This window comes from Phoca vitulina, unplaced genomic scaffold (genome assembly GCF_004348235.1).
Source record: "Phoca vitulina isolate PV1807 unplaced genomic scaffold, GSC_HSeal_1.0 scaffold38, whole genome shotgun sequence".
Taxonomy (NCBI): domain Eukaryota; kingdom Metazoa; phylum Chordata; class Mammalia; order Carnivora; family Phocidae; genus Phoca; species Phoca vitulina.
Window position 1 is genome coordinate 7,204,551 of NW_022589741.1, and position 25,676 is coordinate 7,230,226.

At 38.8% G+C, this 25,676-nt stretch overlaps 1 protein-coding gene across 5 annotated transcripts in view; it reads right to left on the minus strand.

The window, feature by feature from the left end:
- RDX (radixin) overlaps positions 1 to 25,676 on the minus strand; it is a 117,760-nt gene that overhangs the window by 26,878 nt on the left and 65,206 nt on the right. For all 5 annotated transcript variants that reach the window (XM_032428139.1, XM_032428137.1, XM_032428136.1 and 2 more), the window contains 3 exons: positions 8,762 to 8,922; positions 7,575 to 7,667; positions 1,145 to 1,387 (listed from right to left, as the gene is read on the minus strand). In XM_032428139.1, the coding sequence (XP_032284030.1) occupies positions 1,145 to 1,387; positions 7,575 to 7,667; positions 8,762 to 8,922 (497 nt within the window). The remainder of the gene's footprint in view (positions 1 to 1,144; positions 1,388 to 7,574; positions 7,668 to 8,761; positions 8,923 to 25,676) is intronic.

A 25,676-nucleotide genomic window follows, 5' to 3' on the forward strand; every position in this document is an offset into this window, starting at 1 on the left:
AGTCTACTTCTCCCTCTCCTACTCCCCCTGCTTGTGTTCCCTCTCTCTTTGTCTGTCAAATAAATAATAAAATCTTAAAAAAAAAAAAAAAAAAAAAAGAACTTCTCATACTCAATACCCAAAAAACAAATAATCCAGTCAATAAATGGGCAGAAGACATGAACACTTTCCCAAAGAAGACATACAAATGACTAACAGACACATGAAAAAATGTTCAACACCACTAGCCATCAGGGAAATACAAATCAAAACCACAATGAGATACCTAACCTTACACCAGTTAGAATGGCAAAAATTAATAAGACAGGAAACAACAAATGTTGGTGAGGATGCAGAGAAAGGGGAACCCTCTTACACTGTTGGTGTTGCAGCCACTCTGGAAAACGGTATGGAGCTTCCTCAAGATGTTAAAAATAGAGCTACCCTACGACCCAGCAATTGTACTACTAGGTATTTACCCCAAAGACACAGATGTAGTGAAAAGAAGGGGCACCTGCACCCCAATGTTCATAGCAGCAATGTCCACAACAACCAAACTGTGGAAAGAGCTGAGATGTCCTTCAACAGATGAATGGATAAAGAAGATATGGTTCATATATACAAGGGAATATTACTCAGCCATCAGAAAGGATAAATGCCCACCATTTGCATCAACATGGATGGAACTGGAGGGGATTATGCTAAGTGAAATAAGTCAAGCAGAGAAAGACAATTATCATATGGTTTCACTCATATGTGGAACATAAGAAATAGTGCAGAGAACCACAGGGGAAGGGAGGGAAAATTGAATGGGAAGAAATCAGAGGGAGACAAACCATGAGAGACTCTGGACTCCAGGAAACAAACTGAGGGTTGCTGAAGGGAGGGGGATGGGGGGATGGAGTAACTGGGTGATGGGTATTGAGGAGGGCACGTGATGTGATGAGCATTGGGTGTTACACGCAACTGATGAATTGCTGAACACTACATCAAAAACTAATGATGTACTATATGTTGGCTAACTGAACATAATAAATATATCTATAAATATACATATATATAAATACAAAAAAATCAAATGTTCCTTTTTAATAAGTTTGTCTTAATAAATAGGGGAAATGCTAACTGTATTATAAATGTGCACACAACTGCAAATTTTAAATACCTGGAGTTGCTTCTTAACACGCTCATTTTTTTGAGTTTCTGTTACACGTTCCTCTTCACTTCGATGGTTCATCACCCCATCATTTGATAATTCAGCGCTAGCTTCAGCATTATTCTCATCATGCTCATCGTGTTCATTTTCTGTTGGAGGAACAACTGGTGGTGGTGGAGGTGGAGGGGGGGCAGACATCACAGTTTTTAGTTCTTCTTTGGTCTTTTCCAAATCTTCCTGGGCTGCAAAAGCCTGAACATTAAAAATAAGTTTATCAGCAACTTCCTTTGAAAATTGGTAATTAAAAGAATCAAGTTATCCTTCCTTCCCAAAAGAAACTGTATTTTAGGGTAATGAAAACAAGCCTTACTGATGAAAGCTCTGTTTTTATAAGGAATGCCAGCAAGTAGGAGTGGAAGAATTAAAATACATCACTTTGCAAAACCTAATAAAATTGTTAATTCTGGCAAGAATGATCAAATATTGCTAAAATTGTTATACAAATGGGTTGATGAGAAATGATATTAGTAAAATACCAAAGAATGCCACATCTAAGAGATCACATTTTAGCCACAAGGGGGAGCATGTCACTAGTCAATGGAGGAATCAGACCATCATTACTCTAATCCAGTGATCAATTAAAATCACTAATGGTAGGTTAACCAGATAGTAAATGTCTTCCGAGATGATACAACAGGAAGTATCCAACATCACCAACTGCTTGGGTGCTATATTGTGTTCGTTTGCCTAGAAAAGTCCTGCTTTACACTGTTGTCCTGGTATAATTATTAATAATAATTCCTTTCACTCTAAAATATATTCTAGCCCTTTATCTGATATGTCATTTGCAAATAACTTCTCCCATTCTGTCGGTTGTCTTTTGGTTTCGTTGACTGTTTCTTTTGCTGTGCAAAAGCTTTTTATCTTGATGAAGTCCCAATAGTTCATTTTTGCCCTTGCTTCCCTTGCCTTTGGCGATGTTTCTAGGAAGAAGCTGCTGTGGCTAAGGTCGAAGAGGTTGCTGTCTGTGTTCTCCTTTAGGATTTTGATGGACTCCCGTCTCACATTTAGGTCTTTCAACCATTTTCAGTCTATTTTTGTGTGTGGCTAGTATCCAAAATCTATAAAGAACTTATCAAACTCAACACCCAAAGAACAAATGATCCAATCAAGAAATGCGCAGGAGACATGAACAGACATTTTTCCAAAGAAGACATCCAAATGGCCAACAGACACATGAAAAAGTGCTCAACATCACCCAGTATCAGGGAAATCCAAATCAAAACCTCAATGAGATACCACCTCACACCAGTCAGATGGCTAAAATTAACAAGTCAGGAAACGACAGATGTTGGTGGGGATGTGGAGAAAGGGGAACCCTCCTACACTGTTGGTGGGAATGCAAGCTGGTGTGACCATTCTAGAAAACAGTATGGAGGTTCCTCAAAAAGTTGAAAATAGAGCTACCCTACGAACCAGCAATTGCACTACTGGGTATTTACCCCAAAGATACAAATGTAGTGATCCGAAGGGATACGTGCAACCCGATGTTTATAGCAGCAATGTTCACAATAGCCAAACTATGGAAAGAGCCAAGATGTCCACTGACAGATGAATGGATAAAGACGATGTGGTGTTGGGGCGCCTGGGTGGCTCAGTCGTTAAGCGTCTGCCTTCAGCTCAGGTCATGATCCCAGGGTCCTGGGATCGAGCCCCGCACTGGGCTCCCTGCTCAGTGGGAAGCCTGCTTCTCCCTCTTCCGCTCCCCCTGCTTGTGTTCCCTCTCTCTCGCTGTGTCTCTGTCAAATAAATAAAATCTTAAAAAAAAAAAAAAGAAATAAAAGAAGATGTGTCTCTCTCACACACACACACACACACACACACACACACACACACAGAGGAATATTATGCAGCCATCAAAAGGAATGAAATCTTGCCATTTGCAACGACGTGGATAGAACTAGAGGGTATTATGCTGAACGAAATAAGTCTATCAGAGAAAGACATGTATCATATGATCTCAATGATATGAGGAATTCTTAATCTCAGAAAACAAACTGAGGGTTGCTGGAGTGGGGGGGGTGGGAGGGATGGGGTGGCTGGGTGATAAGACATTGGGGAGGGTATGTGCTATGGTGAGCGCTGTGAATTGTGTAGGACTGTTGAATCCCAGACCTGTACCTCTTAAACAAATAATACATTATATGTTTAAAAAAAAAAAAAAGAAGATAGTAGGAAGGGAAAAATGAAGGGGGGGGAAATTGGAGGGGGAGACGAACCATGAGAGACTATGGACTCTGAGAAACAAACTGAGGGTTCTAGAGGGGAGGGGGTTGGGGGGATGGGTTAGCCTGGTGATGGGTATTAAAGAGGGCTCGTATTGAATGGAGCACTGGGTGTTATACGCACACAATGAATCATGGAACACTACATCAAAAGCTAATGATGTAATGTATGGTGATTAACATAATAAAATTAAAAATAAAATGGTAAAAAAATATATATATATTCTAATTTGGGTGATAAATTATATGGTGGTCTCACCTAGGAGGCATCATAGCCAAAAACTTTTTAACTTGAATCCTTCAAGTTTTTATTTTATTATTATTATTTTTAATTTTTTAAAGATTTTATTTATTTATTTGACAGAGAGGAAGAGAGAGAGCACAAGCAGAGGGAGCTGCAGGCAGAGGGAGAGGGAGAAGCAGGCTCCCTGCTCAGCAGGGAGCCCCATGTGGAGCTCGATCCCAGGACTCTGGGATCATGACCTGAGCCGAAGGCAGACGCTTAACCAATTGAGCCACCCAGGTGCCCCGACTCCTTCAAGTTTTTAGATCTATTTTCCAGTTTACAGGAAATATTGTTAAAGGAAAGCTGAGTAACACCATGAGGAAGCAACCAGACAAAGGAGAAGGGACAATCTGCAGGTCCTTCCAATAATTCAGTATCATAAAAAGACCTGTCCTACTTTAAAAGAGACTTAGAGCAAACATATGCAATGCAAAGTCCAAAGGACATTGGCCTGGCAAATTAGCTATAAAAGACTTTGGGTCAATTTTGAATACATTCTGCCCAGGAATAAATCACACAAATATAATCAATTAATTTACAATGAAGCAGCCAAGAATATGCAATGGGGAAAGGATAGTTCCTTCAATAACTGGGTGTTGGGAAAACTGGACAGCCATATGCATAAGAATGAAAACTAGACCACTATCTTACACCATACAAAATTATCAACTCAAAATGATCACAGATTTGAACCTAAGACCTACAATCATACTCCTAAAAGAAAACATATAGAGCAAGCTACCTGACATTGGTCTTGGCAATGATTTTTTGGATTTGACACCAAAAGTAAAGTTAAAAAGCAAAAATAAGTGGGACTACATCAAACTAAAAAGCTTCTGCACAGCAAAGGAAACCACCAAAAATAAGAAAAGTCAACCTACTGAATGGGAGAAAATATTTACAAATCATACATCCAAATATATAAGGAACTCATATAACTTAACAATTAAAAAACAATCTGATAAAAAATGGGCAGAGGATCTGAATGGATATTTTTCCATAGAAGACATACAGATGGCCAACAGGTACATGAAACAGGTGCTCAACATCACTAATCAACACGGAAATGCAAATCAAAACCACAATGAGCTACCACCTCAAAATGGCTCAAAATGGCTATTATCAAAAAGATAAGAAATAGCAAGTGTTGTCAAGGATATGGAGAAAAGGGAACCTGCGTGCACTATTATTGAGTACGTAAACTGGTGCAACCACTATGGAAAACACTACAGAGGTTCTTCAAAAAATTAAAAATAGAACTACCATTATTATCTAGCAATTCCACTTCTAGGTATTTATCCCCCCAAAATGAAAACATAACTTAAAAAGATATATACAATCATGTTTCACTGCAGCCTTCTTTACAATAGCCAAGATACGAAGTAACCTAAGCATCCATCGATGAATGAATGGGTCAAGAAAGTGTGGTGTACACATACACATGAATATTATTCAGCCATAAAAAAGAAAATCTTGCTATCTGTGTCTACATAGATGGAACTTGAGGGTATTATGCAAAGTGAAATAAATCAGACAGAGACAAATACCATATGTTTATATGTAAATATAAAAAAATTAAACAGAGCTCATGGATACAGACAACAAATTCCTTGTTATCAGAAGTGGGGGATGGCAGGGAGGGTGGGGAGTGGGCAAATGGGAGAAGGGCTTAAAAAGTACCAACTCCCAGGGCGCCTGGATGGCTCAGTCGGTTAAGTGCCTGACTTCGGCTCAAGTCATGATCTCGTGGTCCTAGGATCAAGCCCCATGTTGCGCTCCGCACACCATGGGGAGTCGTCTAGAGATTCTCTACCCTTCCCCCACTCGTGCTTGCTCTCTATCTAAAATAAATAAATAAAATCTAAAAAAAAAAAGGTACAAACTCCCAGCTGTAAGATAAATAAGTCATGGGGATGTAATGTACAAATAAGCATGGAGACTACAGTTAATAATAGTGCATAGTATATTTGAAAGTTGAAAGCTGCTAAGAGAGTAAATCTTAAAAGTCTTCATGACAAGAAAAAAAATTTGTCATTATATTTGGTGATGGGTGTTAACTCATTTCACAATATATACAAGTATCAAACAATGAAGTCATTCACCTGAAATTAATATGTTATACATCAATTATATCTGAATTTTAAAATTTTACGAATACAGTCTAATATAGATGAGATGAAAAGTGACTAAAATGGAAGAGTATGTATAGTATGACCTTATTCTGAACATATAAATGTATATTATATACATATGCAAACAGGAAAAGATCCTAGAAGGATCTGCACTAAGGTGTTAATAAAATAGTGATCCTGGCTTGTAGGAATGTGATTTTTCTTTTGTGTCACTTCCTCATCTCTGTAATTCACAGGATTTGCCTCTGTGGTGTTATTTTTAAAAGTTTATGTGTCTCTGAAATTCTAATAAAGAAAGTGGTGCAATGGGTTAACAGAGTTGTATTGTTTTGAGAGTTATATATACACACATATACATAATTCTCAATATATCAAAATTTCCCTATGAAGTTTAAACTGCTACAAAGAAAATTTAAGTAAGAGTGAAAGAAAACTGTATTCACATTCATTGCAGGAAAGTCAAATTATCATAGTTGCATTGAAGAGTTAACGTTTATTTAAAGTTTGAATTAAACTCTGATTTTTCACTTGTGTACTATTTCAGACAGTAGTGGCTTCATCTACTGGGGAACTTATATCAGAAATCTCAGTATGGGGCGCCTAGGTGGCTCAGTCAGTTAAGTGTCTGCCTTTGGCTCAAGTCATGATCCCAAGGTCCTGGGGTCGAGCCCCATGTCGGGCTCCCTGCTCAGCAGGGAGTCAGCTTGTCCCTCTCCTTCTGCCCCTCTTCCCCAGGCTTGTGCTCTCTCTCACTCATGCTCTCTAACAAATAAAATCTTAAAAACAAAATCTCAGTATGTGTCATCTTCATTGCATCCCTCTAATTCGACTTCTTCGTACCCATTATTTGGTTGCCATGCCCTTTTGAGTCTACCACAAGATGTCTCTCAATAATCCCTGTTCCTCTTCATTCTCAGGTAATCCCATTAGACCAATCCATCCTCTACATTGATTGCTAAGTTATTTTTATAAAGCCCTACCTGATCATATAATCCTGTTTCAAAATCTTTTTTTTTTAAAGATTTTATTTATTTGACAGAGAGAGACACAGCAAGAGAGGGAACACAAGCAGGGGGAGTGGGAGAGGGAGAAGCAGGCTTCCCACCAAGCAGGGAGCCCGATGTGGGGCGCAATCCCAGGACCCTGGGATCATGACCTGAGCCGAAGGCAGACGCTTAACGACTGAGCCACCCAGGCGCCCCGTTCCAAAATCTTAAAAGCCCAATGTCTACAGACACTCCCTATCATCTTGCAATTTATTTAAAGCCCTTCACAACTTAATTTCCTCTGTAACTTCCCAGCCACATCTCTCAAGATTTCTGAACCTATACTCTAAAGCTTTGCTTACTTACTAGTTGTTCTTCAAGTCTGCCATGTACTTTCAAACTTCCTATACTCATTCAGTTCCTTCTGTCTGGAATGACGACCTTTTCAGTCTCTAACCACTCTCAATCTTTTCTACCCCAAAACTGACTTTATTATTCAAGATCCAACTTAAACTTACAAGGGTTTCCCCAAAACCTGCCTCATTCCCACAGAAATTAATCACCTCTTCTGTACTTAGCTTGCATCAACAGATTAGTAATTACTACAATACACACCCATTCATACACACAGATATCTTGTCCCTCTAAATTGTGACAGTATCTTATACTTAGCTCTACAAACTCAGCATACTGCTAGGTACAAAAATAGATATTCATTAAATGATACTGAGTGGAGAAACAAATGATCACCTTGTGTTGCCACTCAGTAGCTTCCTCTTCCTTTTTCTTCTTGGCTTCTTCTAGAAGTGCAATCTTGGCAGTGAATTCAGCAAGTTCTGCTGCCTAAAATAAAGAATATAATTACCAATACTAAAAAAAAATTTTCAAAAATATTCTGTCAACAAAGCTTTAATGTACATGTTTGGGCTGTTTTACATGACTCTCTTAGTCTTTCATTTTTAAGAAGGTAGCATTTAAGATCATAAATATCTTATTTATAGTAGGTCTAATGAACTAGTAAGAAGACAAAATGAAAGCAGTTTTATTATAGATAAGCAGTTCTTCCTGTTTCAGTAACAGGAACTTAAAATGTGGAACTCAGGTGCTATTTTTTAACTTTGATCAATAAAGTACTTGCTAAATCCTACAAAAGAAAAAAAACTGCATTTTATATAATGCTTTACAGTTTAAAAGTATGCTGTCAAATAATCTAACTGGATTCCCCAACAATCCTATTTGGTGCCTTTATTCCTTTTTTCAAAGGGAAGGACCTGGGGCTCAGAAAGACCCAAGGACACATATCAAGTAAATGTCTGAACCAATATTTAATTCCAGGATCTTTTAAATGTCATGCCTACTCAATATCTGCAAGTCCAATAAACAAACACCCAATAAATTATGGCCTACATGTATCTTTTAAGAAGGAATTAGGGGCGCCTGGGTGGCTCAGTTGGTTAAGCGACTGCCTTCGGCTCAGGTCATGATCCTGGAGTCCCGGGATCGAGTCCCACATCGGGCTCCCTGCTCAGCAGGGAGTCTGCTTCTCCCTCTGACCCTCCCCCCTCTCATGCTCTCTCTATCTCATTCTCTCTCTCAAATAAATAAATAAAATCTTTAAAAAAAAAAAAAAAAGAAGGAATTAGAAGATCTTGTCAATTTATCTGAAGTAAAACACACTAGTGGCTAATGCAAAGTTTAAGTGAATCAGAAATCTTCTGTTAGCAATAGACTCCACTGATATTTTATTATTTTTAGGTGTTTTTTTTTTTTTTTACGCAGAAATAAAATTTTTAGGTTTATTTCCACACTTTGTTATTAGATTACTTGTATCTTTGGTTTGCTTTCCAGAAGATCTAATATAGTTTTATAAGGTTTGCTTCATGCTTTTATCTAAATTTTTCTTCTTCTCTGAGACAGAACTAAGACAGGTTCCTGACCAGTTGTTCCTGATTCTTCATCTGGTCGGCAGCTTGTTTTGCAATAGCAGACTTGGCTTCTTCAGCAGCTCGACGTTCCTTTTCAAGCCTTTCTGCTTCTTCCTTTGCTCGCTTTCGTTCCTGGTCCAGTTCCAGAGCTTTTCGAGTCTGTTCTTCTAGTTCTGTCAAATATATGTACGCCACCCCCAAACAACAGTTAATTCTAATTATTCTCATTATCAAGAGAAGCCAAAATGGTAACAAAGAATCTAATCTAAAATTAGCACATCTGCAAATGAACATATACTTTGTTTTTAACTTGGCAAAAGCCTAATAAATATTTTTAAGTACTACACAATTAAAAAACTTGAAGAAATGAAAATTCTTTGTGATTCAACTTACGTCATAAAGCTAGAAGTACATCTTTAGTTTTAAAAATATACTATCTCCAAAGTTTTGACCTAAAGAACTTGCCATCTGTTTCAAAACTCTATAAAACAATACACTTCAAAACTTACGTAACATTTCACTTAAACTAAATATCAGATAAGTAAACCCAAGACATTAAGATTGAAAACAATACTGAGTCAAAACAGGAATTTTGATGCAAATCATATGAATTACGAACTAAATTATGAACTAAAACTTTTGAGTTATTGGTACATAAGCATTCTTCAGGCATGAAGACAAAGTAAATATCTGGAGATAATTGACATCAATTTTAATCTTTAAGTGTACAGATCATAAAGTCGTTTTCTTATTTGGTGAGTTGAATGAGAAAGGAAAATATCAGCACAAAGCCAAAAATCTTTAAAAAAGTACTAATTTTAAACATTAGTCTGACAACTCTTGCTTAAAAACAAGGATATTTTGTGACAGAAGACATAAGAATGTCACCTATTAAGAGAGTATAATGTCCTACAAAGAATGATTCTCCCTTTCTGTATACTCCAGAAAGGAAGAAAAACTAAAAATCTTTATGTCATGAGGTCTGAAAGCTAACTGTAACATACACACTTCTTTCCACTCTTAATTTTGTTGTTCTTGGTCAGAATTAATTTAGTTAACTGCAGTTAAGACTTGTGAGTGTTGGAGAGGGGTAGGAAGAAAACTGACTCTGGTTAAATTTTAAATTCTTGATAAAATAATGTAAAAATTGTATGTGGCTATCTGGCTATAAAGATGAAATGTATATAACACTGGATATTGCCACACCTAAACACTAGATTATTCATTTTAGAATCTGACTTCTAAAACTGGGACATCAAGCTAACTTATCAAACTCTTCTTCTTCCCAACTGGTTGATTAATATATAAAATAAAGTACACAAAACTCATGGCTGTATCATTCATCTAAACAAGCAAACAAATAAAAAAAAGAAAAGAAAAACACTGCTTCTTCTCTCATAATAAAAAATCCTTCTGTGCTATGAAGTAAGAAAGAAAGAGGAGCAACATGGCAGAGGAGTAGGAGACCTGGATTTCCTCTCCTCTCAGGAATTCAGCTGGATAGGGATCAAAACACTCTGAACACCTACGAACTCAATAGGAGATCGAAGAAAAGAATAGCAACAACTCTCTTAGCAGAAAAGCGACCACTTTCTGGAAGGTAGGACGTCCGGAGAAGTGAATGCGAGGCGATATTCGGGAGGATAGACGGCGCGGGAGGGGCCTCCGTCGGCCGCTTCTGGCAAGTGATAGAGCCGCGGAGCACAAAATCGGAACTTTTAGAAGTCTGCTCCGCTGAGGGACGTCACTCTGGTGGCGAAGTGGGGGGTGGAACCCTCGCGGGACAGTGTGGTCTCAGGACCCTCGGGGTCACAGAAAGACCGGGGGTGCCTGAGTGCGGCAGAGCTCCCAGGGATCGGAGCAGGGAAGCCGGCTGCAGAGACGGAGCCCAGGCGCGGGCTCTCAGCTCGGGGTTGTCATAGACCGTGATCCGCGGCACAGTCGGGCCACTGCTCCTCCAGCAGGGACCCAACAAGCGGCAGATCCGGGGAGACTCCCCTTCTTCCCCCGGGAGGAGAGGTGCGGGAGCGCACCGCGGGGATCTGCTGGGTTTGGATACTCCACCCGGGGTCGGGTGCCAGATAGAAAGGTGCGGTCACAGGCCGGGTGAGCGCGGAGTGTGGCCGGAGACGGGGAGACGGGAGCGACTGCTTTTCTCTGGGGGCTCGCTGAGGAGCGGGGCCCCGAGTTCTCGGCTCTTCTGAAGTGGAGATTGGGAAGCCGCCATTTTCACTCTCCGCCTCCAAAGCTGTACGGAAAGCTTGCAGGGAACAAAAGCTCCCGAGAGCAAACCCGAGCAGATTACTTAGCCCGGACCGGCAAGGGCGGGGCAATTCCGCCTCCGGCAAAGACATTTGGGAACCACGGCAACAGGCCCCTCCCCCAGAAGATCAGCGAGAACAGCCAGCCAAGACCAGGTTTACCGATCAGTGAGAACGGCAGAACTCCAGCGCTAGGGGAAGACTGCACATAGAATCCATGGCTTTTTCCCCATGATTCTTTAGTCTTTCAAAGTTAATTTTTTAAATTTTCTTTTTTGTTTCTTTTTTTCCTTGAATTTTTCTTTTTCCCTTTTTCATGAACATCTTATCAATCCCTTTTTAAAAAATCTTTTTTATTTTTCATTTTTAGAGTCATATTCTATCCCTTCATAGTAGTTAACCTTATTTTTGGTATACATATAAGTTGTTCTCTCTTTAAAATTTTGGGATACAGTTTCTTCTAACAGACCAAAATATACCCTAAATCTCTAGTGTATGGCTTTGTTCTACTCTCGTGCCTGATCACATTCTTTTTTTTTTTAATTTCGCTTCTTCCTTTTTTCAACCAACTTCTTATCTTATCAATTCCTTTTATAAAATGTTTTATAATTTTCGTCTTTACAGTCATATTCCATCCCTTCATCATATTTACCCTTATTTTTGTACATATATAAGCTTTTCTTTCTTTAAAATTTTGGGAGGCAGTTTCTTCTAACAGACCAAAATATGCCCAAAATCTAGTGTGTGGCACTGATCACACACCAGCCTGATCATATCTGATCATATTCTTTTTTTTTTTTATCTTTTTCCTTTTTTCTTTCTTTCCCTTTCTTTTCCTCCAGTTTCAGGTCTCTTCTCATTTGTTTACTGTGTATTTTTCTGTGGTCGTTGTTACCCTGTTAGCATTTTGTTCTCTCATTCATCTATTCTCCTCTGGACAAAATGACAAGACAGAAAAAATCACCTCAAAAAAAAGAACAAGAGGCAGTACCAACTGCCAGGGACCTAATCAGTACGGACATTAGTAAGATGTCGCAACTAGAGTTCAGAACGACGATTATAAAGATATATCAGAAAAACCCTTTCTGGAGAAATAAAAGAACTAAAATCTAACCAAGTCGAAATCAAACAGGCTATTAATGAGGTGCAATAAAAAATGGAGGCTCTAACTGCGAGGATAAATGAGGCAGAAGGGAGAATTAGTGATAAAGAAAACCAAATGACAGAGAATAAAGAAGCTGAGAAAAAGAGAGATAAATAACTACTGGATCACAAGGGGAGAATTCGAGAGATAAGTGATACCATGAAATGAAACAATATTAGAATAATTGGGATCCCAGAAGAAGAAAGGGGGGGGGCAGAAAGTATATTGGAGCAAATTATAGCAGAGAACTTCTCTAATCTGGGGAAGGAAACAGGCATCAAAATCCAGGAGGCACAGAGAACCCCCCTCAAAATCAATAAAAATAGGTCAACACCCCAGCATCTAACACTAAAACTTACGAGTCTCAGAGACAAAGAGAAAATCCTGAAAGCAGCTCGGGACAAGAGATCTGTAACCTACAATGGTAGAAACATTAGATTGGCAACAGACTTATCCACAGAGACCTGGCAGGCCAGAAAGGACTGGCATGATATATTCAGAGCACTAAATGAGAAAAATATGCAGCCAAGAATACTACATCCAGCTAGGCTGTCACTGAAAATAGAAGGAGAGGAAAAAAGCTTCCAGGACAAACAAAAACTAAAGGAATTTGCAAACACGAAACCAGCTCTACAAGTAATATTGAAAGGGGTCCTCTAAGCAAAGAGAGAGTCTAAAAGCAACACAGACCAGAAAGGAACACAGACAATACACAGTAACAGTCACCTTACAGGCAATACAACGGCACTAAATTCCTATCTTTCAATAGTTACCCTGAATGTAAATGGGCTAAATGCCCCAATCAAAAGAAACAGGCTATCACATTGGATAAAAAAATAAGACCCATTGATATGCTGTCTGCAAGAGACTCATTTTAGACCCAAAGACACCTCCAGATTGAAAGTGAGGGGGTGGAAAACCATTTACCATGCTAATGGACACCAAAAGAAAGCTGGGTGGCAATCTTCATATCAGACAAATTAGATTTTAAACCAAAGACTATAATAAGAGATGAGGAAGGACACTATATCCTACTTAAAGGGTCTACCCAACAAGAAGATCTAACAATTGTAAATATCTATGCCCCTAACACGGGAGCAGCCAATTACATAAGCCAATTAATAACAAAAGCAAAGAAACACATCAACAACAATACAATAATAGTAGGGGACTTTAACACCCCCCTCACTGAAATGGACAGATCATCTAAGCAAAAGATCAACAAGGAAATTAAGACTTTATAAATGACACACTGGAACAAATGGACTTCACAGATATATTCAGAACATTCCATCCCAAAGCAACAGAATACACATTCTTCTCTAGTGCCCATGGAACATTATCCAGAATAGATCACATCATAGGTCACAAATCAGGTCTCAACTGGTACCAAAAGATTGGGATCATTCCCTGCCTATTTTCAGACCACAATGCTTTGAAACTAGAACTCAATCACAAGAGGAAAGTCGGAAAGAACTCAAATACATGGAGGTTAACTAAAGAATGAATGGGTCAACCAGGAAATTAAAGAAGAATTAAAAAAAATCATGGAAACAAATGAAAACTAAAACACAACTGTTCAAAATCTTTGGGATGCAGCAAAGGCAGTCCTAAGAGGAAAGTATATAGCAAGAGAAGCCTTTCTCAAGAAACAAGAAAGGTCTCAAATACACAACCTAACCCTACACCTAAAGAGCTAGAGAAAGAACAGCAAATAAAGCCTAAACCCAGCAGGAGAAGAGAAATAAAAAAGATCAGAGCAGAAATCAATGAAATAGAAACCAAATGAACAGTAGAACAGATCAATGAAACTAGGAGCTGGTTCTCTGAAAGAATTAATAAGATTGATAAACCCCTGGCCAGACTTACCAAAAAGAAAAGAGAAAGAACCCAAGTAAGTAAAATCACGAATGAAAGAGGAGCGATCACAAGCAACACCAAAGAAATACAAACAATTATAAGAACATATTATGAGCAACTATATGCCAGCAAATTAGATAATCTGGAAGAAATGGATGCATTCCTAGAGATGTATCAACTACCAAAACCGAACCAGGAAGAAATAGAAAACCTGAACAGACGTATCACCACTAAGGAAATTGAAGCAGTCATCAAAAATCTCCCAACAAACAAAAGCCCAGGGCCAGATGGCTTCCCAGGGGAATTCTACCAAACATTTAAAGAAGATTTATTATCCTGAAACTGTTCCAAAAAATAGAAATGGAAGGAAAACTTCCAAACTCGTTCTATGAGGCCACCATTACCTTGATCCCCAAACCAAAGACCCCATCAAAAAGGAGAATTACAGACCAATATCCCTGATGAACATGGGTGCAAAAATTCTCACCAAAATACTAGCCAATAGGATCCAACAGTACATTAAAAGGATTATTCACCATGACTAAGTGGGATATATCCCTGGGTTGCAAGGTTGGTTCAGAATACACAAATCAATCAATGTGATATAATACATTAATAAAAGAAAGAACAAGAACCATATGATCCTCTCAATAGATGCAGAAAAAGCATTTGACAAAGTACAGCATCCTTTCTTGATCAAAACTCTTCAGAGTATAGGGATAGAGGGTACATACCTCAATATCATAAAAGACATCTATGAAAAACCCACAGCGAATATCATTCTCAATGGGGAAAAACTGAGAGCTTTCCCCCTAAGGTCAGGAACACGGCAGGGATGTCCACTATCACCACTGCTATTCAACATAGTACTAGAAGTCCCAGCCACACCAATCAGACAACAAAAAGAAATAAAAGGCATCCAAATCGGCAAAGAAGAAGTCAAATTCTCACTCTTTGCAGATGATATGATACTTTATGTGGAAAACCCAAAAGACTCCACCCCAAAACTGCTAGAACTCATACAGGAATTCAGTAAAGTGGCAGGATATAAAATCAATGCACAGAAATCAGTGGCAGTCCTATACACCAACAAGACAAGACAAGAGAAATTAAGGAGTCGATCCCATTTACAATTGCACCCAAATCCATAAGATACCTAGGAATAAATCTAACCAAAGAGGCAAAGAATCTGTACTCAGAAAACTATAAAATACTCATGAAAGAAACTGAGGAAGACACAAAGAAATGGAAAAACGTTCCATGCCCATGGATTGGAAGAACAAATATTGTGAAGATGTCAATGCTACCAAGAGCAATCGACACACTGAATGCAATCCCTATCAAAATACCATCCACTTTTTTCAAAGAAATGGAACAAATAATCCTAAAATTTGTATGGAACCAGAAAAGGCCGCAAATAGCCAGAGGAATGTTGAAAAAGAAAAGCAAAGCTGGTGGCATCACAATTCCGGACTTCAAGCTACATTACAAAGCTGTCATCATCAAGACAGTATGGTACTGGCACAAAAACAGACACATAGATCAATGGAACAGAACAGAGAGCCCACAAATGGACCCTCAACTCTATGGTCAACTAATCTTTGACAAAGCAGGAAAGAATGTCCAATGGAGAAAAGACAGTCTCTTCAACAAACGGTGTTGGGAAAACTGGACAGCCACATGCAGAAGAATGAAACTGGACCCTTTCCTTACACCACACACAAAAATAGACTCAAAATGGTTGAAAGACCTAAATGTGAGACAGGAGTCCATCAAAATCCTAAAGGAGAACACAGACAGCAACCTCTTCGACGTCAGTCGCAGCAACTTCTTCCTAGAAATATTGCCAAGGGCAAGGGAAGCAAGGGCAAAAATGAACTATTAGGACTTCATCAAGATAAAAAGCTTTTGCACAGCAAAGGAAACAGTCAACAAAACCAAAAGACAACCGACAGAATGGGAGAAGATATATGCAAATGACATATCAGATAAAGGGCTAGTATCCAAAATCTATAAAGAACTTATCAAACTCAACACCCAAAGAACAAATGATCCAATTAAGAAATGGGCAGAAGACATGAACAGACATTTTTCCAAAGATGACATCCAAATGGCCAACAGACACATGAAAGAGTGCTCAACATCGCTCGGCATCAGGGAAATCCAAATCAAAACCTCAATGAGATACCACCTCACACCAGTCAGAATGGCTAAAATTAACAAGTCAGGAAATGACAGATGTTGGCGGGGATGCGGAGAAAGGGGAACCCTCCTACACTGTTGGTGGGAATGCAAGCTGGTGCAGCCACTCTGGAAAACAGTATGGAGGTTTCTCAAATAGTTGAAAATAAGGCTACCCTACGACCCAGCAATTGCACTACTGGGTATTTACCCCAAAGATACAAATATAGTGATCCGAAGGGGTACATGCACCCCGATGTTTACAGCAGCAATGTCCACAATAGCCAAACTGTGGAAAGAGCCAAGATGTCCATCGACAGATGAATGGATAAAGAAGATATATATATATATATATATATATATATATATACACACACACACACACACACACACACACACACACACACAGGAATTTTATGCAGCCATCAAAAGGAATGAAATCTTGCCATTTGCAACGACGTGGATGGAACTAGAGGGTATTATGCTGAGCGAAATAAGTCTATCAGAGAAAGACATGTATCATATGATCTCAATGATATGAGGAATTCTTAATCTCAGAAAACAAACTGAGGGTTGCTGGAGTGGTGGGGGGTGGGAGGGATGGGGTGGCTGGGTGATAGACACTGGGGAGGGTATGTGCTATGGTGAGCACTGTGAATTGTGTAAGACTGTTGAATCACAGACCTGTACCTCTGAAACAAATAATACATTATATGTTAAAAAAAAAAAAAAAGAAGATAGTAGGAAGGGAAAAATGACGGGGGGGAAATCGGAAGGGGAGACGAACCATGAGAGACTATGGACTCTGAGAAACAAACTGAGGGTTCTAGAGGGGAGGGGGTTGGGGGGATGGGTTAGCCTGGTGATGGGTATTAAAGAGGGCTCGTAATGAATGGAGCACTGGGTGTTATATGCAAACAATGAATCATGGAACACTACAAAAAAAACAGGAAAGAAAAATAAGTTTCCGTTTTAAAGTTAAATTTTCAATTAAATATTCCCAATATTCGTTATTTTCTACCTACTTTTTTGCAGTAAGTATCATTTTGAAGAATGTAGACAAGGCAATGGCTCTTTTGTGATCTATAAGTATAAATTATTTTGAATGTTGAAAACAAACTGAAAACTTCAAACCTATTCTAGTCTCTTCTAGAAAGGAAGGTTTTTAAATGACTTCTTTCTTTCCTCCCCAGTTAAAGGAGTTAGAACAGAGACTGGAAAACTATGGCCCACTAAGCCAATATCTTATTTTTGTAAATAAAGTTTCACTGGAACTCGTACCCTCACGCGTTTATGTACAGTACATGACTGCTTTCATTCTGCAACAGCAGAGCTGATAATTGCACCAGAGGCCGTTTGGCCTGCAACACCTGAAGTGCTATTACCTGGCCCTGTACAGAAAAGTTTACAAATCCCCGTATTAGAATATTTCTATGAGGGACGCCTGGGTGGCTCAAGTCGGTTAATCGATTGCCTTCGGCTGTCATGATCCCAGGTACTGGGATTTAGTCCCACATCAGGCTCCTTTCTCAGCAGGGATCCTGCTTCTCCCTCTGCCTGTTGCTTCCCCAGCTATGCTTGCTTTCTCTCTCTCTGACAAATAAATTAAAAAAAACAAAAACAAAAAAACAATAAAACCCAGTTATACCAAAAAAAAAAGAAAAAGAATATTTCTATGAAACAAACATGCCTCCAAGACCTTGGATCCCATTAGAACACCTGCAAGAAGGATTAGCTAAGAAAGATAAACAATATCAATATTTTGCCTCTCTGGTTCATAAAGAGCTAGGACCTACAATTTTTGAGGTCTGGCACATGGTAAGAGGGTACCAAGGAATATGGCTTCTTTTAGAAGATAACCTCTTTCAGGATGAAGATTAAAGGTTACAAGAATAAGCTGCTTCTCTCATTAACAGTACTGCATTGATGTAGATGGTTATGGTGTTTATAACAAGGAAGTTAAATTCAAGCTAATAAAATTTGGGAAAGCCTCTCTTACTCAATCAGGCTTGAACACAAATTTGATTTCTGACCGGTCTAAGATTCTGCAAGCCAAATGATCTCTTATGTTACCCTGAAGGCAAAGCTTAGAAACTATATAACTGCAAATGAATTAGTAAAAAATACATAAATGAACTAAATTATCCCAAAAGGATTATAGAGTTTTCTTCCTTTTCCCAGTCTAAGGTAATAGTTTACTAAGTATCACATTTTTTCCCTAGGAAAAGAATACCGTCATTAAAAAAAGCAAGGAAGTTCCACTGTCATTAATTCTTAGAATTCGGGGCACCTGGGTGGCTTAGTCGTTAAGCGTCTGCATTCAGCTCAGGTCATGATCCCAGGGTCCTGGGATCGAGTCCCGCATTGGGCTCCCTGCTCTGCAGGAAGCCTGCTTCTCCCTCTCCCTCTCCCACTGCCCCCTGCTTGTGTTCCTGCTCTAACTCTCTATCAAATAAATAAAGTCTTTAAAAAAAAAAATTCTTAGAATTCATAGAATTAAGAAGTTCTGCCTAACCTTAGCAAAGCCTGAAACCCTGCTCAACTCCACCAGTGATCTGCACATATTCTGCCTGTCAAAAGAAAATTAAATCCTCTCTCAAGTTAAGTAACATCATCCCAGGTCTCCCTAATGTTTCAAACTCAATGTTGGGCAAGCAACCAAAATTACCAGGCATACGGGAAGATGGGACCAAATGACCCCTTCCAACACCCCTAAAGCCCCCCAAAACAAAGACTACTGTATGGGCCCAAAGATTATCCAGATATTGCAGTTAGCAAACATGTTAACATAACTATGATAGATACTGCTTATCTAGGAACGCTGAAGAAAAAGCAAAGAATGAGGAAAGATGCAAAGTCCAGAGGAACACAATAATGCAGAAGCAGATCTTCAGGCATCTTACAAACCCTCTGCAGAGATGTCAAGGGCAAGAGTCCCCTTTATAATCATGGAAGTTCAAGTCATCAGTATTTTCCTTATGGTTATACTATCTTCTAAAAACCTCATTCTCCCTTCAACATTTAAGTCCACAATCCATAGCTCCCCATAAACAAACATAAAATTCGGGAGGTCTTTGACAGGGACACAGATACACTACTAATTTTATTTTAGCAAAACATTGAGCGAGTAGAATCATGTATTCAAGCACCATCCCCCCAAAAGAGAAAATATTTATAACCACCAAACAACCAGTAAAACTGCAAATGTGAAGAGCATGTGATGTTTCCTCCTGTGGCTTAGAGTAAACTTGAAGGAAGGAAAATCTGAAAAGGCTACACTTATAGGGGCTGGGGGCAGGGAGGGGGAGCCCAACAGAAAAGCTAGAAATAAATGCCAACTTGGAAGATCAGTCAGAGTTATGGAGCTTGTCACCACATTCGGTCACTGTTAACACATCCTCAACCCACAGAAGTGTGCAGCGAAGACATCCCAAGAGCTAATAAGCTTCCTCTCTTGGACTATCCATCTCCAGAACTTCCTTTCCAGAAACTCTCTACTCAGAAGAGGATCATGAATAGAAGATGGGAGGAAAGGAAAAGTACAGTTAATATGGCAAACAGAAAGAGAAATCACCAACCCAGGAATGATCCAGGAGGTGCATCACCTCGCAATACCACAGGAGAGAGTTTGTGCTGTGAAATATGCACAGGACATCCAGACTGTTGACTCCCACTGCAAGGGACAGTCTTGACAGATAATAAACTCTTCTGGAGCTGTGGTTTGTCCTGTTATAGGAGCTGTGGCTCCCTATAACAACTTTTTCAAGTAATTATTTTCCTTTCCTCAACTTCAGAATAATTTATAAAAGTATGCAATGTGTGACCATTAACAATTAATGTCATAAAAGATAATGTAAAATCTAAGTAATAACATGCTTCCTACTGGACATGACATGTACTTTCTTGTATGCCTATTACTCACTTATGAAACATGTCAGTTTCAATTCCAGATAAAACTGGTAACTGAACAATGTGGCACTGACAATAAAATCGACAAATAGTTGAGTGGAACAGAATAGTCCAGAAGCAGACCTACATACATACCGTCTTCTGGATCTGTGACAAAGGTGATGGCTGTAGTTCAATGGGGAAAGGAGAGTCCTTGTAATAAATGGGTCCGGGTCAACTGAAAATATATATGGGAAGAAATAACACGACTCCTACAAAGATCGTAATATGGATTTCAGACGTGAATGTGGAAGGTAAGGCAGTCTCTAGCAGGCAGTGAGAAATAGTACATGCACAGCCATAAGGGAAGGAGTGGTACGTGGGACTTAAAGAACTTCTCTTCATTAAGAGAAACTTACATTGAGAGAGAAAAAAGGTAAACCATGGAGAGGTTTTCTCTTAACAATACAGATCAGTAAGAAAAAAAAAGAAAATCCATTTTTTAAAAATAGGCAAAAGGCATGAAAAGGCACTTTACAGATGCTATAAGCATTTGCAAAAGTGCTTAAATCAAATCATCAGTCATCAAGAAAATGCACAGTACTAACTGTGCTCACCAGAATGGCTACACAGAGAACACGAGAGGAAGCCCTGACAATAAAACAAGTCATCAAAGTAATGTAGATACAGAGCAAACCAGCTTTCACTACTGGTAGGAAGGAGCAGTGATGCCATCACTTTGGAGAGACGGAGGCAGTATCTACGATAAACTGTAGCAGTGCTCCAGCAACTCCACTCCCGGGTGCAGATACCTCCCCAAAATTAATACCTTAGTGCGATGTTTAAGAGTGCTCACAGCAGCCTCAGTTTATAATAGCCAGAACCAGAACTATCGCAAATGTCTATCCTTAGTGGTATCTACATGCAACAGAATAAATATTACAAAACCACGTAAAAGAACAAACTACAGCTCCAGGTGTAAGTTTTGAACAAAAAGAAGCCAAACAGAAGAGTCCATGAATTCATTTACATGTAGTTCAAAAACAAGCAAGACTGTTCTTGGCATGACACCAAAAGCACAAGCAAAAAATAAATACACTGGATTCCAGGGCCACCTAGGTGGTGCAGTCAGTTAAGCCTCCAACTCTTGGTTTCAGCTCAGGTCGCAATCTTAGGGTCATGAGATCAGGCCCCACGTCGGGCTCCGTGCTCAGTGTGGAGTCTGCTTAAGATTCTCTCCCCCTTGCCCCTTTGCCCCTGTGCTCACACTCTCTCTCTCTCCCCCCAAGTGAATAAATCTTTAAAATAAAAAAACTGGACTTCATCCAAATTTAAACCACTGGGCTTCAAAGAACATCATCATCAAAGTGAACCCACAGAATGGGAGAAAATATTTGCAAATCATAGATAGGTCTGGTATGTTCTAAGACATGTGTACCAAGATACAGAACATACTCTTAACACCTCAACAACAAAAAGACAACACAGTTGAAAAATGGAAGAAATGTAAAAATACATTTTTCCAAAGAAGATATATAAATGGTCAATAAACATATGGAAAGATGTTCAACATCATTAGCCATTTGTAAAATGCAAATCAAAACCACAGGAGCACTTCACACCCACCAGTATGACCATAATCCAAAAGACTAACATTAGCAAGTGTTGGTGAGAATATGGATCATACAAATCATACTGATAGTGGGAATGTAAAATGGTGCAGTGGTTTCAGACACCAGTTTGGCAGTTTGTCAAAAAGTTAAATATAAACTTACCATATGACCCAGTAATCTACTCCCAGGTTTACACTCAAAAGAAATGAAAACACAATAACCAGTACACAAACGTTCGTAGCAACATATTCAGAATAGCCAAATGGTGGAAACAACCCAAATGTTCACCAACTAATGAATAAAACATAGTAGTGTCCATAGAATGGAATTATTATTCAGCCATAAAAATGAATGAGTGCCTGATACAAGCTACAACATGGATGAACCTCAAAAACATTATGCTCCATGAAAGACAGTTACCAAAGACCACAGTCTGCATGATTCCATTCATATGAAATGACTAGAACATGTAGTCTACAGAGCTAGAAAGTAGATTAGTAGGTGCCTAAGACTAGCGGAGGGAAGACTCGGAAAAAACCGGAGTGACTCCTAATGGGTATGGGATTTCTTTCTGGGGTGATGTAACTGTTCTAAAATTGTGGTGGTCAGCGGCACAACTCTGAATATACTATAAACCATTAAAATGTATACTTTAAATCGTTAACTGTGTGGTATTGTGACTCACACCTTAACAGAGCTATTAAAAATAAGACTAAAACCTACGATGAGGGCGCCTAGGTGGCTCAGTTGGTTAAACATCTGCTTTCAGTTCAGGTCACGATCGCAGGGTCCTCGTCCTGGGATCAAGTCCCGGATCCCCCAACCGAGCTCCCTGCTCAGCAGGGAGTCTGCTTCTCCCTCTGCTCCTCCCCCTGCTCGTGCACACACACGCGCATGCGCTCTCTCTCACAAAAATAAATAAATCTTTTAAAAAAATAACAAATAAATAAACTATGATGATATACATCAGAATGAGTAAGTCACATTTGGGGTGACAAAATGGGAAGGGAGACAAGGGAGGGTTCCCTGAGTGAAGGTAATGTTCTGTACCTTGTTATGGGTAGTCACAGGAATAAATTCACTTGGTAAAAATTCATTAAGCCTGATACCTAAGAGGTATGCACATTACTATAGGTATGCTATACTTCAAATCAATTTTTTTAAAAAACTTTCCCAAAAATCTCAGAAAATTAAATTAGGGATTATTTACTTCCATTCTAGAAATTAGGAACCTAAGGAAATTGAGAGGTTAAAATGACTTGCTAAAGGTCATATTCTAAGTTAATGACAAAATTCAAGCTTGACTCCTATTGTTTAATTCCTATTTATAAACAATGTATACATAAAATGGACAAACCCCCCCCCCCCCCCACTCCCAACAAGAGCTTTCATCACACTATCAGGCTTACTTCCCCCCAAGCACTTAAAACATAAAATAATCTTGATTATCTGTTAATTTTATTACTCTGTTTTTCCTCAATAAAATGTAAGCTCCACGAGAGCAGGGACCGTACCTGTCCAGTACCGTATCCCCAATACCTACAACACTGCCTCGTACACACTGCGTGCTTAGTAAGGATGCAGAATGAATGACATCACTATACTTCAACTCCTTCTTGTGGTTTGTCTTTTCAAGTTGGGATTTCACTTTGATATTTGCCAGGACAGTAAGTGAATGCAAGTCTGACTCTGTTATATCTCAAATATACCCTCAGAAATGGTTTAAAAATGATAAAAATAAGTGTGAATTATGGAAATGTAAATGGGAGAATAGTTCTATATAATGATTTATAACTCATTTCAAATAATAATGACTTCAAAAAAATTTTTAATGAAGTATAGAAAAGTTTCTTCTCAAACAAAAACTTACAGGTTTATCTACTAAATATTATGACTTAGATAAGACCAGAGTTACTGCATTTGAGTGAGAATTTAGCATAAATTACAAGACAATCATGCAGATTTTAGGACAGCCTGGGAAAGTTTTATTATTAGGGGAAAAAAAAAACCCAAGAAACAAATTAGATGACCTTGCCATAAGATAGTCGACTGATTTGAAACTGTCTTCATAGGGATACTCTACATTCTTTCTTATGTTCTACCTTCCTTATATTCATTAGTGCTTTCTTGAGTAGTTTTCTGTGTGTAAATCATTAATATTTTTATTATACATCCTAAATAAACAAGATTGAAAGGTTTAATAAGTAGCTCTTCTCTTAGAAAAAGATATATGTAAATTAAAAAGCTCTATCATTCAATTTTTTCTTTAAAATCATACCAGTATCATAAATTTCTTCAAACTTTTTTTAAAAACACACATTCCATTTTTTTACAGCATTCTTCCTCTCAAAGTTGTGCTTATTGTATTCACATGGCACTTAGTACACATTACCTCACTTTATATTTTTATGAATACATCTTATTTCTGCCGACCACGCAGACTTCCCTCCCATGCATGCTATTTATCTGTATTCCTAAAATGCAGCACAAAGTAGGCACTTCATAAAGGTCTACTTTAATTGATGAAAAAGGCACCTGGAGTAATAGAAACAGTATGAAGTTGGAATTCAGAAAATAAGTTCTGCCCTTGTGTTACGGTCTGTGAGCAAGTCTGTTTAATACCTCTGACCACTAAACTAAATAGTTTCCTAGGTCTTTTCTAGCTTTGAAAAGTGAGGCTTCTAATGAGTCAGAATAAAACATAGGTTTTTTTTTTCTATTTCTTCTCTTAGAAATATTATTTCCAATCCTCTTGGAATTAGAATGATCAACCAGTTTGTGGGTTTATAGCAATCTCAGTGACTTCCTCTTTTAGTCACCCATTTGCAAATTATTCTCCCCACTGCTCAAGAGCATCTCCCCACCATGACAGCCAGATGTAAGGAATGAAAATAACCCTTAAATAAGGTAATTATTTAATAAACTCTAAGGTTATTACTCTACTTAGAATAACAACTGCTTCTACTAGTTGTCAGGAAAGCAGGTATTAATTTTAGTTTTACAAATAGTATATATTTCATATTACATCCCCCACCAACTTCTGCTTAGGAAGGAAAAAAACATCTTATTTTGCTCAATTCCTTTTTTCTTCTGTTCTTCCTACTCTTTGTTGTTTGAAAGTAGCATATCCTAGGTGGGAATGCAAGCTGGTGCAGCCACTCTGGAAAACAGTATGGAGGTTCCTCAAAAAGTTGAAAATAGGGCTACCATATGATCCAGCAATTGCACTACTGGGTATTTACCCCAAAGATACAAAAGTAGGGACCCGAAAGGGTACGTGCACCCCGATGTTTATAGCAGCAATGTCCACAATAGCCAAACTGTGGAAAGAGCCAAGATGTCCATCGACAGATGAATGGATAAAGAAGATGTGGTATATAAATACAATGGAATATTATGCAGCCATCAAAAGGAATAAGATCTTGCCATTTGCAACGACGTGGATGGAACTGGAGGGTATTATGCTGAGCGAAATAAGTCAAACAGAGAAAGACATGTATCATATGACCTCACTGATATGAGGAATTCTTAATCTCAGGAAACAAACTGAAGGTTGCTGGAGTGGGGGGTGGGGTGGGAAGGATGGGGTGACTGGGTGATGGACACTGGGGAGGGTATGTGTTCTGGTAAGCGCTGTGAATTGTGCAAGACTGTTGAATCTCAGATCTGTACCTCTGAAACAAATAATGCAATATATGTTAAGAAAGAAAAAAAGAAGAAGAATGTAGCAGGAGGGGAAGAATGAAGGGGGGGAAATCGGAGGGGGAGAAGAACCATGAGAGACGATGGACTCTGAAAAACAAACTGAGGGTTCTAGAGGGGAGGGGGTTGGGAGGATGGGTTAGCCTGGTGATGGGTATTGAGGAGGGCACGTTCCGCATGGAGCACTGGGTGTTATGCACAAACAATGAATCATGGAACACTATATCTAAAACTAATGATGTAATGTATGGGGAGTAACATAACAATAAAAAAATTTT